Below are 15,840 nucleotides of genomic sequence, written 5' to 3'. Positions count from 1 at the left end.
CTCATCCTCTGCGTATCTACTGTCATATTTTAAGCCCTCATCATCTCGAACCTGGATCATTACAACAATCTCACAACTAGTCTCTCTGCCTTCTGTCTATTCCTGTTTCAATCCATGCTTTAGAAGCTCCCAAAATGGCCTTTTTAAATTATAAATCTGACCACATCACCCACAGGATAAAGTCCAAACCCTTAGCACGCATACAAGATCCTTTATGATAAGGCTTTTGCTTACTTCATCTATTGCAGACTCATATCGTGAACTTTAAGCTTCAGCAATATTACTGGCAGTTTGCTAAACTTTAGTACTGCTATTTTACACTTCTGAACTTGTACTTCTATCTCTTATCCATTTCTTGAATTCCTATTTATCCTTAAAAGTTCAACTCAGAAATAATCTCCTCCATGATGCTTTTCCAAAACCACTGCCCCTACCCCTCTCTCGTCAAAATAAATCACTTCTTCCTCTAGATAGCGACTGTACGTCTAATGTCCTTCTATTTGGCATATTTTCATACTGTACCTTAATTATTTACTGGTTGTCTGTTTCCCCTATTTGTGTGTGAGCTTTTTGTAAATATTTTTGTGATCCTTTTGATTGTACTGTTAGAAACATCTGTATCAGTAAATTCTTTATACTTATAGACAAAATAGCTCTGGCCATAAAGTTATTCCTTAATTTTTCCTTCTCATTTCTTTTCTCTCTCTTTGATCCTATTCAACCTGACCCACCAACCCAGCTACCTAACACTTGGTGATCCTTTCTTTTTCTTTTCCCACTTTCAAGGAAAGCACTTTTGTAAAGCTAATGAGCCCCAAAGCCTATATAGCTCTACATTATGCTCACATCTCTCAAAGGCAAGATCTTGTTCATCTTTATACTCCTACTACTTACTGCCTTGTTGGCATACTGTAATTATGCAATAAAATCTTGTCTGCTCAACCCAAATGTCCATCAACTGATGAATGGATAAATAAAATGTGGCATAGCCATACAATGGAATATTATTTGGCAATAAAAAGTAAGGAAGTACATGTTACAACATGGATAGATCTTGATATTATGCCAAGTGAAGAAACCAGACACAAAAGACCACATACTATATGACTGCATTTGTATATGATATCCAGAATAGGTAAATCTACAGAGACAGAAAGTAGGTTAGTGGATGCCAGGGGCTGGGGAGGTTGAGGGGAAATGGGGAGGAGTGACTGCTATCAGATGTAGGGTTTGTTTAGGGAGTAATAAAAATGTTTTAAAATCGATTCTGATGTTAACACAAACAGAGAGAGTCTGCAAGCCTTCCCCTTGAGAACAGGAATAAGACAAGGATGCCCTTTATCACCACTCTTATTCAACACTGTGCTGGAGGTCCTAGCCAGAGCAATTAGGCTAGAAAAAGAAATAAACAGCATGCAAATTGGTAAGGAAGATGATATGAACTTATACACAGAAAACCCCAAAGAATCTGCAAGGAAACTACTGGAACTAATAGAAGATTTCAGCAAAGTAACAGGATACAAGATAAACATACAAAGATCAGTTGGATTCATCTACACCAACAAAGGGAACTTCGAAGAGGAAATCACCAAATCAATACCATTTACAATAGTCCCCAAGAAGATAAAATTCTTAGGAATAAATCTAACCAGAGGTGTAAAAGTCCTATACCAAGAAAACTACAAGACATTACTGCAAGAAACCAAAAGAGACCTACATGAGTGGAAAAAACATATATTGCTCATGGGTAGGAAGACTCAACGTTGTGAAAATGTCTACTCTACCCAAAGCAATCTACAGATACAATGCAATCTGGATCCAAATTCCAATGGCGATTTTCTAATGAGATGGAGAAACAAATCACCAACTTCATATGGAAAGGGAAGAGGCCCTGGATAAGTAAAGCATTACTCAAGAAGAAGAACAAAGTAGGAGGCCTGACACTACCTGATTTTAGAACCTATTATACTGCCACGGTAGTCAAAACAGCCTGGTACTGATACAACAACGGATACATAGACCAATGGAACAGAATCAAGAATCCAAACATAATTTCATCCATCTATGAGCAGCTGAGATTTGACAAAGGCCCAAAGTCCGTTAAATGGAGAAAGACAGTCTCTTTAACAAATGGTGCTGGTATAACTGGATATCCATCTGCAAAAAAAAGAAACAAGATCCACACCTCACACTATGCACAAAAACTAACTCAAAATGCATCAAAGACCTAAATATAAAACCTAAAACGATAAAGATCATGGGAAAAAAAAAAAAAGGACAACACTAGGAGCCCCAATACATGGCATAAACAGAATACAAACCATAAGTAACAATGCACAAACACCAGAAGAGAAACTAGATAACTGGGACCTCCTAAAAATCAAACACTTATGCTCATCAAGAGACTTCACCAAAAGAGTAAAAAGATAACCTACAGACTGGAAAAAATTTTTTGGCTACGACAAACGCAATCAGTGTCTAATCTCTAAAATCTATAAGATACTGCAACACCTCAATAACAAAAAGACAAACAACCCAGTTAAAAAACAGGCAAAGGATATGAACAGACACTTCACCAAAGAAGACATTCAGCTGATTACCAGATACATGAGGAAATGCTCACAATCATTAGCCATTAGAGAAATGCAAATCAAAACTACCATGAGATACCATCTCACTCCAACAAGGCCAGCATTAATCCAAAAAACACAAAACAATAAATGTTGGCGAGACTGTGGAGAGACTGGAACACTTATACACTGCTGGTGAGAATGTAAAATGGTAAAACCACATTGGAAATCGATTTGGTGCTTCCTTAAAAAGCTGGAAATAGAAGTACCATATGATCCAGCAATCCCACTCCTAGGAATATATCCTGGAGAAATAAGAGCCATCACAAAAATAGATATATGCATACTCATGTTCATTGCAACACTGTTCGCAATAGCAAAAAGATGGAAACAATCTAGGTGCCCATCAACTGACGAATGGATAAACAAATTATGATACATTCACACAACGGAATACTATGAAACGATAAAGAACAACAGTGAATCCACGAAATCTCTCGTAACATGGATGAATCTGGATGAATCTGGAAGGCGTTGTGCTGAGTGAAATTCGTCAGTCGCGAAAGGACAAATATTGTATGAGATCACTATTATACAAACTCAAGAAGAAAACAATCTTTGACGGTTACAGGGGGTGGAAAGGAGTGAGAGGGATATTCACTAACTAGATAGTAGACAAGAATTATCTTAGGTAAAGGGAAGGGCAACACACAATACAGGGGAAGTCAGCACAGCTGGACTAAATCAAAAGCTAAGAAGTTTCCTGAATACAACCAAACACTTCAAGGGACAGAGTAGCAGTGCTGGAGGTCTGGGGACCATGCTTTCAGAGGACATCTAGGTCAATTGGCGTAACAACGCTTATTAAGAAAATGTTCTGCATCCTATTTTGGTGAGTGGCATCTGGGGTCCTAAAAGCTAGCGAGTGGCCATCTAAGATGCATCAATCGGTCCCATTCCACCTGGAGCAAAGGAGAATGAAGAACACCAAAGACACAAGGAAAATATTAGCCCAAGAGACAGAAAACACCACATAAACCAGAGACTCCATTGGCCTGAGACCAGAAGAACTAGATGGTGCCCAGCTACTACCAATGACCACCCTGACAGGGAACACGACACAGAGTCGCAGATGGAGCAGGAGAAAGGTGGGGTGCAGAACTCAAATTCTGGCAAAAAGACCAGACTTAATGGTCTGACTGAGACTGGAGGGACCCCAGAAGACATGGCCTCCAGACTCTCTGTTAGCCTAGAACGGAAACCATTCCCGAGCCAACTCTTCAGATGTAGATTAGACTGGACTATAGATGTAAAATGATACTTACGAAGTGAGTAGTTCTTAGCTCAAGCAGATACATGAGACTAAATGGGCAGCTCCTGGCCAGAGGCGAGATGAGAAGGCAAAAAGAGACAGGACCCGGTTGAATGGACATGGGAAATCCGGAGTGGAAAGGAGGAGTGTGCTGTCACATTATAGGCAGAGCAACTAGTGTCACATAATAATGTGTGTATAAATTTTTGCATGAGAAACTAATTTGAACTGTAAACTTTCACTTAAAGCAGAATAAAGAAAAAACGAAACACACACACACATACAAAATTGATTGTGATGAATGGTTACACAGCTCTGTGAATACACTAAAAACTATTGAATTGTATACTTTAAAAGGGTGAATTGTATGGTATGTTGATATGTCAATAAAGCTGTTAAAAAAAAATCTTGTTTGCTTTTGCTGCAGAGTTTAAAGGGGCTCAGAGAGAGCAAGCACAGGAATAGGATGGAGATGGCAGACAAGCTTGTTTAGCAGACACTCCTCCCTACGGAAGGTCCCTCCTGTTGGGTGAGTGAGTCTTTGACCACTAGCCCAGGCTAAATAGCCAGTCTGTACAAGGGAGGAATGTAGAAGAGGAAGCAGTTCATTGAACTGATTTGTGATATGAAGCAAAGAAATTTAAAGCATTAAGATTCATCAGATTCTAAGGACCAAGAAAGTTAAGTGTTTTACACACAACAGAGCCCCCTCCACTAAGAAGACTGGTCTCCTTTGCTCTACAACTAGCTATGGTGATTGGCTGAGAGTATCTCCTACTTAGCTATAACCTGTCCCTACTCCAAGTGAGATTGTTGAATTGGTGCCCACCATCATCTCTTTGATCTGAATTCTCTAAAAAATACTCATAAATTAACAATGCTCTATTCTGTTGACTGTTGAGTCATTTTTCAACTCTCTCAGCCAACTTCTGAGGTTACTTGCTGTGGTATGTGAAATAATGGACCTCTAAAAGATGTCCATGTTCTAATCCCCAGAACTGTGAATACATTGCCTCACATGGCAAAAAAGTCTTTGTAGATGTGATTAAGGTACGGACTTTGAGATGAGGAGATTATCCTGGATTATCCAGGTGGGCCCCATGTAATCAATCACAGGGTTCTTACAAGTGAAAGAGGGAGGCAAGGGAGTTAGAGTCAGAGATGACGCTGTGATACAGAAGTAAAGGTCAGAGTGATGCAATTGTTGGCTGGAGGCCACCAGACAAGAAATATGGGTAGTTTACAGAAGCTGGAAAAGGCAAGAAAACGGATTCTCCCCTAGAGCCTTCAGAAGGAATACAGCCCTGCTGACACCTTGATCTTAGCCCTCTGACACCCGTTTTGGGCCTCGGACCTCCATAACGGGAAGACAATAAATTTGTGTTGTGTCAAGCCACTAAATTTGTGGTAATTTGTTAACAGCAGCAATAGAAAACTAATACAATTGCCCTCACCAATATCAGGCCTGGAGGCATATGCCGCCTATTTGTGGAGTCCAGTTGCTTTTATTGCTTAAGATAGCATATTGGTTTGGAACAACTATTAATTATCTCAGAGCAAAAATGTTTTCCTCTTTGGGCTAGAAACCTCCAGAACTAAAAAAAAAAAAAAACCCAAACCAAACCCGTTGCTGTCGAGTTGATTCTAACTCACAGCAACCCTAAAGAACAGTGGAGAACTGCCCAATAGGGTTTCCAAGGAGTGGCTGGTGGATTCAAACTGCTGACCTTTCAGTTAGCAGCCATAGCTCACTGTAGCTCTTAACCACTGTGCCTTCAGAATTAGCCCAGTGGAAATTGCAGTTTGATCAATGGCTAAGGGATATAAGACTTAAACATTTGGACTTACCAAAAGATACAGAAACAGCAGTAATAAATACATTAATTGAAAGGAGGTTGGTGAATGAAAGATAAATTGGCACAAAACAGCAGTATCAATTACATGCCACATTTACAAAGTGTAGTTGACAGTGATAAGCCCTAAGAAGAATAAGAGGAAAGAGAAATGGGATCCAAAGTTGATGATTCCTAACTGGTCTCTCCAGAACTATTTAAGAGCAACTAATGGATACAATGAACCCTGGTGGCATAGTGGTTAAGAGCTTGGCTGCTAACCAAAAGTCGGCAGTTCAAATCCCCCAGCCGCTCCTTGGAAACCCTATGGGGCAGTTCTACTCTGTCCTATAGGGTTGCTATGAGTCAGAATCTACTCAGTGGCAACGGGAATGGATACAACGATGAGCTCAAGCACAGCAATGATTGTGAGGACGGTGCAGGACCAGGCAGGGTTTCGTTCTGTTGTACACAGGGTCACTATGAGTTGGAACCAACTTGATGGCACCTAACAATAACAATGGATACAACACAAAAATCTGGTCATTCCACTGGGGGGAGAAAGATGATAAAAGAAGGAGAAAACAGGGAGGCTTTTACTTAAAACAGTGATTATAAAGAAACCAGTTGACAATAATATTCATTTTAATTAGCCTTTAAAATGGTTATTTTTATAGTCTTATCAAAATCCTAAGACAAAAAGACTAATAATAGTGGGGCTTGTAAACAACATTTTTGTACTTATTTTCAAGATGGCTTTATCTTAGTAAGCTATATATTTTTATAGACATAGGTAGAAAACATTAAACACAAATAGAGATGCACTTTTGGTGTGGATTTTTGTTTGTTTTGGGTGGTATTATGGATTGAATTGTGTCTCTCAAAACTGTGTGTTGAAATCCAAACTTGTAAATATGACCCTGTTTGGAAGTAGGGGTTTTCTTTTATGTTAATGAGGTCATACCAGAGTAGGGTAGGTCCTTAACCTAATACACATCTGAGTTATAAAAAGAGCAGAACGGACACAGAGACACACACAGGGGGAAGATATATGCCAAGTAACACCAAGGAAAAGTCAAGGGGTGCCGAGGAAGGCCAAGGAATGATGAGGAACTCTTGGGGCTACCAACAAGGAAGGACTCTACCCTAGAGTCGATGCTTTGATTTGGATTTCTAGCCTCTGAAACTGTGAGAAAATAAATTCCTGTTCTTCAAAGCTATTCACTTGTGGTATATTTTGTTACACAGCATTAGGTAACTAAGATAGGTGACTTTTTGTTTGTTTTGGTGTTGCTAAACGATAGAACTCCATGAATGTCTTTCTTCAGCAAAATAACTTCACTGGCATTTACAAGGCCATAATGGCTATACCAGCCCTTCGTTTAATACCTTTGGATATTTAAATTTTTCTATTCTCTAAATTTCCGTGACCTGTATCTTTACTCTCAACACTGCAGCAAATTTGAAATGCTAAGAAATAATACAAGAGAGTCTGATATAATTTGAAACTGCTATTTTCACCAACAAATATCTATTTTACTCTCTTCAGCCTCGGAACCTTGCTGAGACCTCCCTAGGAGTTGTCCCTAACTCTATTTTGAAAAACAATGATTACATTAATTTATGATTCATTTATTATATTCTATGCCGTTTTTATTCTAGAAAGTCATGGAACTTGCTCTCTGGATAGTTTTCAACAATTACTGCCCTAAGTCAGAAAAGAAGGAAACAGAACAGAACAAGTTAACCAACGGAGTGGCTGTCAGAAACAGGTATAAAGAATAGGAAGACCAAATAAAAATGCAGGCAGAATGTAGCCAGTCTCTAAAGGAAATTATAACTTTCTAGGGTGGCAATGACAGATGCTGGGGCAATTCTCCGTAAGCAGTTTTATGGTGGCCACTACTTACTCCTAGATCTAACTACTTACCTCTCTCTCTTTCACAATGGTAAAGCAGTTGTATTGTTTTTGTTTTTTTTAAATATATTTTTATTTTTGAATAATTTTAGATTTACAGAAAAGTTTCCAAGATAGTAAGAGTTCCCCTATCCCCTCCACTCAGCATCCCCTAATGTTAACCACTTGCATAATAATGGCACATTTGTCAAAACTAAGAAAATAATGTCGCTATTGCTATTAACTAAACTCCAGACTCTACTTAGATTTTATTGGTGTCTTAGTCTGCTTGTGCTGCTGTAATACAAGTACCACAAGGGGGTGGTTTTAAAGAACAGAAATTTATTTTCTCACAGTTCTGGAGTTTAAAAGTCCAAACCAGGGTCTCGGCTGTGTGATTCTTGGTTGGTAGCCCTTGGTGTTTCTTGGTTCCTTGGTGATCCTCACATGGCGTCTGTCTTCCCCAGTACGTGTCTGCATCTATGCTGCTCTTCACATAACTCAGAAGTGATTAGGTTTAGAATTTAGTCCTCATGTCTCCTAGTTTTCTCCAACCTGTGATAGCTTCTTAGTTTTTCTTTGTTTTTCATGATCTTTATAGTTTTCAGAAGTACCGGTCAGGTATTTTTAGAATGTCCCTTGATTTGGGCTGGTCTGATGTTTTCTCATAATTAGAATGAGGCTGTATTTTTTTTTTTTTTTTAATTTTAGCCATTATCAATAACACACGGCATAAAATAGTATCCTTAAAACAGATTTATTTTTGCAGTGAGTCATTAGATAAAAACTCTGTGAGGAATAAAACACAGCTGACATTTAAAATATCTATAAATTATTTATGGAAAAAGATCAAAACAGGAGACAGTCTGGCAGAATCTCACTAATGGTTAATATAAAGAAAAAACAGAGACAAACAATTCTGTTACTGGGATTCTGAAAGATGGATTTCATAATAATATTGCGTATCCATGATAACTTCAATTGTGTATAAGAGTTCTTTGACATGTTTTTAGGAGAAACTTTGAAAGGGTACCAAGCTGAGACAGTCTGGAATAGAATCTTTCATCTAAGGCTTGGCAGCATTAGGAAGTACAAAGATGATGTCCTAGCGATAAAGGAGCATAAGGTTGGCAGTAACGGAAAAAGGTACTCACCTAAGATATACCCAGCAAGAGAGTGAAGGAAAGATGGGGAAAAAGGACAGTAAGACATGGAAAACTAAACAACACGGGATGATACCAAAATTTTAGATGACTTCCCGGAGCCCCAATTTCTCTATTTCATTAGTTTGAATTTGATCTCTAGACTAATACACATACAACCTCCAAATTTTCCTAACATTCTTTTTCCAACTCAGTGTAAAGCTCCTGCAACTTAGCTGTGAGTCACAACCTGCTAAGAAAGCCCAAGATTTCCAACAACTGTGACGATACATTTACAATCCATTCTTTCCATTATTTAAGAAGACTTGTAACACTGATATCATCAATGCTGTATCAGTTTCTACCCTCTTCCCGCCAAGTTAAGTGTCCAACAAAGAAATCTCTTCTTTACTTACAAATGCACGGCGTGCCACTTTTGAAGGAAATCCGTCTTCCTCTGTTGCCCCATTGGGGCCGGTTGCCTCTTTCCTTCTTTTCCTTGCATTGACTTTGGCTGAACTCTGGGCATCCATCTTCTTTCAACTGATCACAGAAAGAAAGTGAAAAAAAAAGTTCTTTCTCACTGGGGTGGAAGAAAGTTGTCACCAGTATTTCAGAGATGTTAACACTCATACTCTCAGCAAAAGACCAACTCCACAGTACACCATTCATCAAGATGAGCAAACTGCATCTGGCAAAAACACAGGCTCTAGCAGAAGCTTCACAAAACACAGGCTCTAGCAGAAACACTGAAATGCCTCTCTGTGGAACAACAGCCACAATTAATCACCTGACCTCGGAAATTATTCCCCTGGACAATCCAGCCTGTATACTAACTACTAATTTCATATCCTAACTGCATGTTAAACACTGGAATGACCTGGCTGAGAAATTAAGTTATACAGACTACCACTGTCCCTATACATAATCTGTGGGAAACCTGGAGGTATGACAGGTACAAGGAAACGTAAAGGATATGACTGTGGTATGGAGGGAGAAAGAGGACCTTTTTAAAAGCACTGGTAAACACAATTTACCCTTAGACATTCTACCCTATCATTTTTATAAAATTTATTTTTTTGTGGTTGTTGTTGAAAATATACACAGCAAAACATACACCAATTCAACAATTTCTACGTGTACAATTCAATGACATTCATTATATTCAAGTTGTGCAACCATTCTCACCCTCCTTTTCCAAACTGTTCCTGCCTCATTAACATAAACTCACTGCTCCTAAGCTTCCTATCTAACCTTTCAAGTTGCTATTGTCAAATTGACCCCATATAGACAGTTCTTTAAAACAGCACAACACTCAAGGCAGACATTCTTTACTAATTAAGCTAAACTACTGTTTGGTTTAAAGAACACTTCAGGGGTATTTTTGGTTTAAGGTTTAAAGATTATCTCAGGGCAATATCGGGGGTTCATCCAGCCTCAATGGCTCCAGAAAGAGAATTTGAAATTCTGTTCTGCATTTTCACCCTTTCGATCAAAGATTCTTCTATAGAATCTTTGATCAAAATATTTAGTAGTTCTACCCTATTAATTTTTAAGGACAGAAAATCTGTCATGCTCACAGTAAGTAATGCTCAGAAGAACCTTAAATAAGTTTGCAATACTATGTGTTGCAAATAATCCCTCAAATTTAGAAACTGGTGATTTAAGAAAGTACATGCATGCTCTGTGATTTGTGGAGCACACAAAATAAAAATCTATTTTCACATATGGAATAATTAGTTATAGAAAGATTATTTCAGACTGAGAAAAAAATAGCTCACCCTGAGAAGAAATCAAATATTCATTAACTAGTCAATGTCTATAATCTTAATCAATGTATCTTTCCCTTGTTTCTCTCTATTCCATCTCTTATTTGTTACTTCATTCCTTTAATACAAAAGAAATGCAATATATGGTCCCTGCATCCCCAATTCAATTTTCCTTGTGGCCTTCTCACTTTCTTCTCACCTTCTTCTGGGTACTTCAATCACTGGCTCGCTCTACTCCTTCATGGCCTCTAAATTACTCCCTATGACTTACTCTATCCTCATTCCTTCCAATCCTGGGTATTCTCTAATCTACCATCACCAAAGTACTCATCCTAACAACCACACTGGGCTGGTCACTATAAAGATGGACCAATAGCAAATACCTCAAATACCTACAGCACATTACTGAGGTAGCCAAGCATGGGGAAAGCACATACTTTAAGGAGGTACCAAAGTACAGCTTCAAGTAATGAGGCAAAAAGTGACTGGCTTTAAAACATTTGTTGCCAAGAAATTCGCCAGGAGCACAACTGCAGAAAATGAATTCAGATTCAAGTTCAATATTAAACATCTTCTATTAATTCATTTAGTATTTACTATATCTGTCAAGTACCAAGTATTAGCTAAATGCTTTCAAAAAAGTTCTCTTTCTCATTATTAAAAAATGTGCCCTTGGTATCCTCCTCTGTAAAATGAAAAGACCAAATTTAGTTCTCTTTTTCCCCACCAGCATCAAAATCACAACAGATCTAAATGCCTTTGTTTCCACTTACTGATCAATTTACATCGATTCCCCAGAATAGGGTTAAGTAAGAAGAACATTACAAGTAAAGGTGGAACAAACCTCCATGCCAACACCAAGTGCACAAAGTGGTACTGCAAACAGTGACAGCATTTTGATAAGGCTACAGTCACTAACAAAAGATCAGACTTCCAACAACATGAAGAATGTAATCAATGTTACTGAATTACACATGTAGAAATTGTTGAATGGGTGTATGTTTGGCTGTGTATATTTTCACCAATAATAATAATAATAAAGCAATTAGGTGAAATAAAGTGACAATGGAATTGAAGGAGAAAAAAAAAGATCAGACTTTAAATGTGCTCAATATCACACTGACCTTTTCAGGTAGGAGAGACATACACATACACACTGTAACAGAGCAGTATTTGAAAATGAAGGTGCTGTATCTCAATTCCTAAATTATGCAAGGTAAAAATACTTTTGGCAAAAAAAAAAAAAAAAAAAGGCTACTCCATAAAGGTGGTGATGCTTCTTCTAACCTAATCTCATGCTAATAAGAAAAACCAAACCCATTGCCATCGAGTCGATTCCGACTCACAGGGACCCTAGAGTACAGAGTAGAACTGCCCATAGCGTTTCCAAGGAGCGGCTGGTGGATTCGAACTGTCGACCTTTTGGTTAGCAGCCGTAGCACTTAACCACTACGCCACCAGGGTCTCCTCTCATGCTAATAGCTATCTTAAAATTGGAATCCTGTGCAGCATCCTTAAAAGTTACACAGCCCGAACCAATTTTTTTTTTAATGTAGAATAATGTCAATCACTTTGTATTTAAACTCAATAATACTTAATGAACATCTACTACATACAAACACCATGTTACACCATACTTTTGGTTTCATTAGTTTGAATGACTGTCTATATACCTTTACTGTAATAGAAATTAATTTAGAATTTCATATTGGGCAAGGCTCTTTAAAGACTTAGACTGAAAACCCCTAAATGGCAGGGATCTCGCTGTAATTTTCTTTCTACAGTTCCTGGTATAGTGCCACATACAATCAGGTAAATTTTTCTTCCTCCATCTTTATAAATATTCATTTTTTCTTGAGAAATATTAAATTACAATTTTGCACAGTACCATATGCTGAGGGTGAGACACAAGATAATTTGAGCGGCAAGTTACCCCCAATAAAATTAAAGGCAGGCCTGGTTTGTCTGTTAACAACCCCTACACTGTCCCTTAACAGCATCTCTCTTGCTTAATGTTTTCCAGTCCTTCTACCTGCAGGCCGCGTCGCATTCTTCTCAGTTAAGTAATGCTCCTTAAGGGATAAATAATGAAGCTCTTAGTCAATTAGGTCTAAGATGCTGTTTATCCAAGGTAGTTACATTTTAAAAGGGAACTTTCTGCTACCTATCCAGAAAGGAACTGGCATAAGGAGTCAGATGCTGTTAAATTCTGTGATCACGCCACAAAATGTGTCTCTGTAAAACGCATTATGATACACAACAGCAGCTTCCAGGAGTTGATAACCTTTGTTGGTCACCAATTCCTGGTTTTCCAAAGCACGGCTATCATAACTCTAAATGCTCTGTAGAATTCAGAGACCACTCCACTGGGGTCAGCCCCATGAAAATTGTGGAGTAGGTATAGCATATTTTGAAAACATCCTTCTGCTTCCTTTTTCAGTACTCATTTCGTCCTTCCCTTTTTAGTCTTAGCTCCTTAGGCTTGTTCAGAGTACCCAACTAGTCCAAAAAAAATGTATTTATTACTGTCTCATTTAGCAGAGAGCTTCTAGCAACTAGCTATCACAGAAAAGTCCTGAATATTCACTCTTTCATGCTTAGATGTTGGTTTGTATTACCCCTCCAACTTCCTGCAGGAATATTTGCTTTTTTTCTTGAGGAACATTATTTGCACAAATAAATTAATTTCTTGATAATGATGAGATGATAGGCTTTAGCAAGAAATTGGGGCACAGGGGAATCTTCATGACTAACTGCCATCTCTGCCCAAAACATGATACCCATTACCATCAAGTTGATTCCGATTCATAGCGACCCTACAGGGCACAGTAGGACTGCGTCATAGGGTTTGCAAGGCTGTAATCTTTACAGAAGCAGACTGTCACATCTTTTCCCACGGAGAGGCTGGTAGTTTTGAATCACCGACCTTTGGGTTAGCAGCCGCGTGCTTAACCACTGCACCACCAGTGATCCTTCTTTCAAAATATGATAGGTATAGGGAAAGGTGGAAGAAAAACCCTAGGAACAGGGTGAAAAACAAATGCCAGACAGAATGAGGCCATTCTTGTCTGCCTCACTGCCTCTCATACACATAAACGAGATGTTCATCTACACAACTGCAGCTGTGCCTTGCTTTCTTTCGTCTAGCTAAATTCCAAGTGGCAATGTGACAAGATCTATAAGAAACCTGGCTTAATTCTTTGAGACTGAAGGTGACACCCTAAGAGTCATGGCTAAGTGTTTATTAAACTGATTGACAAGAAAAAAATGTCAGAGTCTACAGTGAAAGATGGACACCATCCAGAAACTTCCTTTCATCACAAACGCAACTTAAAATGGAAGACAGGTACTATACCTTTTATACTTAGTTTTTCCAGTAATGATCAGTAGCTATTCTCCACTGCTGTTACTAATTATTCTTTCAAAATATGCAGGGGTCAGTACCACTACTCCCATCTCACTGGTCTGAGAGGCTGCTAAGAATGCCTAACCACTCCCATTAGTGAGCCTCTAATTCACGGACCTTAGGACTCTGCCATCAGTATCTGTAAAAGTCTCAGGACAGGGAAACAAAACTCACTATGAGACACAAAATCAGCAATTTGGGGTCAAGCAGATCAAGATCAAATAGTCAATAGTATTTAGTACTTACTGTGTACAGGTACTAGAGCATAATTTTTAAAGTAATAACTATTTTCTCAAGAAGCCTTTCATCAAGGAGAGGAAATCACATGCAGAGTCTCGGCTTCAAAATTGTCTATGACTTAAAAATGGTCTTTAGGATCCTAAAAGCACTGGATGAAAGCTTATTAAGTAGCAAGATATTTATACAGTTTTAAAGTACCCCCCCCCCATAGATTACTTATTAATTACAAAGGGAAAAGAGGTATCTTTACAGTGAAAAAATCTCTTGGCTAAGTGATCGAAGTTAATTAACATCATCAATAGCGCCTTCTGAAGTGATACACTGAGAAGGACGCACATTACCTGACAAAAATGTATAACCCATGTCTATTTATGAGGAAACAAGCAGACAAACCCAACTAAGGATTATTCTACAAAACAATGCTGTATTCTTCAAAAAATGACAACCATGAAAGACTGAAGGATTGTTTCAGGTTAAAAGAGACTAAAAAGACATGACAACTAAATGCAATGCATTTATAAATTGTTATAAAGGACAGTTATTAGGACCATCTGCAAAATTTGAAATACGTACTGTAGATTGGATAATAATATACATCAATGTTAAATTTCCTGAATTTAATAATTACACTGTGTTATGTAAAAGACTAAGTACATGCTGAAGTACTTAGGAATAAAGGGTCATGATCTCTGCGATTCACTCTCATCTGAAAAAAAAACGATTAAAAATCCATATGCTATTATATATAAAAAAGGTAAACCGAAAGTGGCAAAATGTATCAATGTATGAACCTAGATGGGGCATAAGAGAGTTCATTTTAATATTTTTGCAACTTTTCTGCAGGTTTTACTTTTTTTTTCCAAAATAAAAAGTTTAATTTAAAAAATTCTCAAGGTTCCTGGGTGGCGTAAATGTTTTGTGCTTGGCTGGTAACCAAAAGGTTGGTGGTTTGAACTCATGCAGTAGCACTGTGGAAAAAACCGGCCTGGCAATCTGCTTCTGTAAAGATGACAGCCAAGAAAACCCTATGGGCCCCAAGAAGATAAAATACTTAGGAATAAATCTAACCAGAGACCTAAAAGATCTATACGATGAAAACTACAAGACACTACTGTAAGAAACCAAAAGAGACCTGCGTAAGTGGAAAAATATACCTTGCTCATGGATAGGAAGATTCAAAGTTGTGAAAATGTCTACTCTACCCAAAGCGATTTACAGATACAATGCAATCCCGATCCAAATTACACCAGCATTTTTAAATGAGATGGAGAAACAAATCACAACTTCATATGGAAAGGGAAGAGGCCCCGAATAAGTAAAGCATTAGTCAGAGGAAGAACAAAGTGGGAGGCCTCACAGTACTTGATTTTAGAACCTATTATACCGCCACGGTAGTAAAACAGCCTGATATTGGATACGACAACAGATACATAGACCAATGGAACAGAACTGAGAATCCAGACATAAATTCATCCACCTATGAGCAGCTGATATTTGACAAAGGCCCAAAGTCCGTTAACTGGGGAAAAGACACTCTCTTTAACAAATGGTGCTGCCATCACTGGATATCCATCCGCAAAAAAATGAAACAAGACCCATACCTCACACCATGCACAAAAACTAACTCAAAATGGATCAAAGACTTAAATATAAAATCAAAAATGATAAATAT

At 38.1% G+C, this 15,840-nt stretch overlaps 1 protein-coding gene across 2 annotated transcripts in view; it reads right to left on the bottom strand.

Annotated features, from left to right (window-relative positions):
* PCYT1A (phosphate cytidylyltransferase 1A, choline) overlaps positions 1-15,840 on the bottom strand; it is a 56,650-nt gene that overhangs the window by 26,272 nt on the left and 14,538 nt on the right. The window contains exon 2 of one of the 2 annotated variants that reach the window (XM_023728761.1): positions 9,170-9,296. In XM_023728761.1, coding sequence (XP_023584529.1) covers positions 9,170-9,286 — 117 coding nt within the window. In that variant the 5' untranslated portion in view covers positions 9,287-9,296. Of the gene's footprint in view, positions 1-9,169; positions 9,834-15,840 lie in introns of those variants that run through there. The other variant, XM_004373595.2, reaches the window with a different exon arrangement.

This window comes from Trichechus manatus, unplaced genomic scaffold (genome assembly GCF_000243295.1).
Source record: "Trichechus manatus latirostris isolate Lorelei unplaced genomic scaffold, TriManLat1.0 scaffold00026, whole genome shotgun sequence".
Classification (NCBI taxonomy): domain Eukaryota; kingdom Metazoa; phylum Chordata; class Mammalia; order Sirenia; family Trichechidae; genus Trichechus; species Trichechus manatus.
Note: the sequence above shows the minus strand (reverse complement) of the source record. Positions and strands in the feature narration are given on the sequence as shown.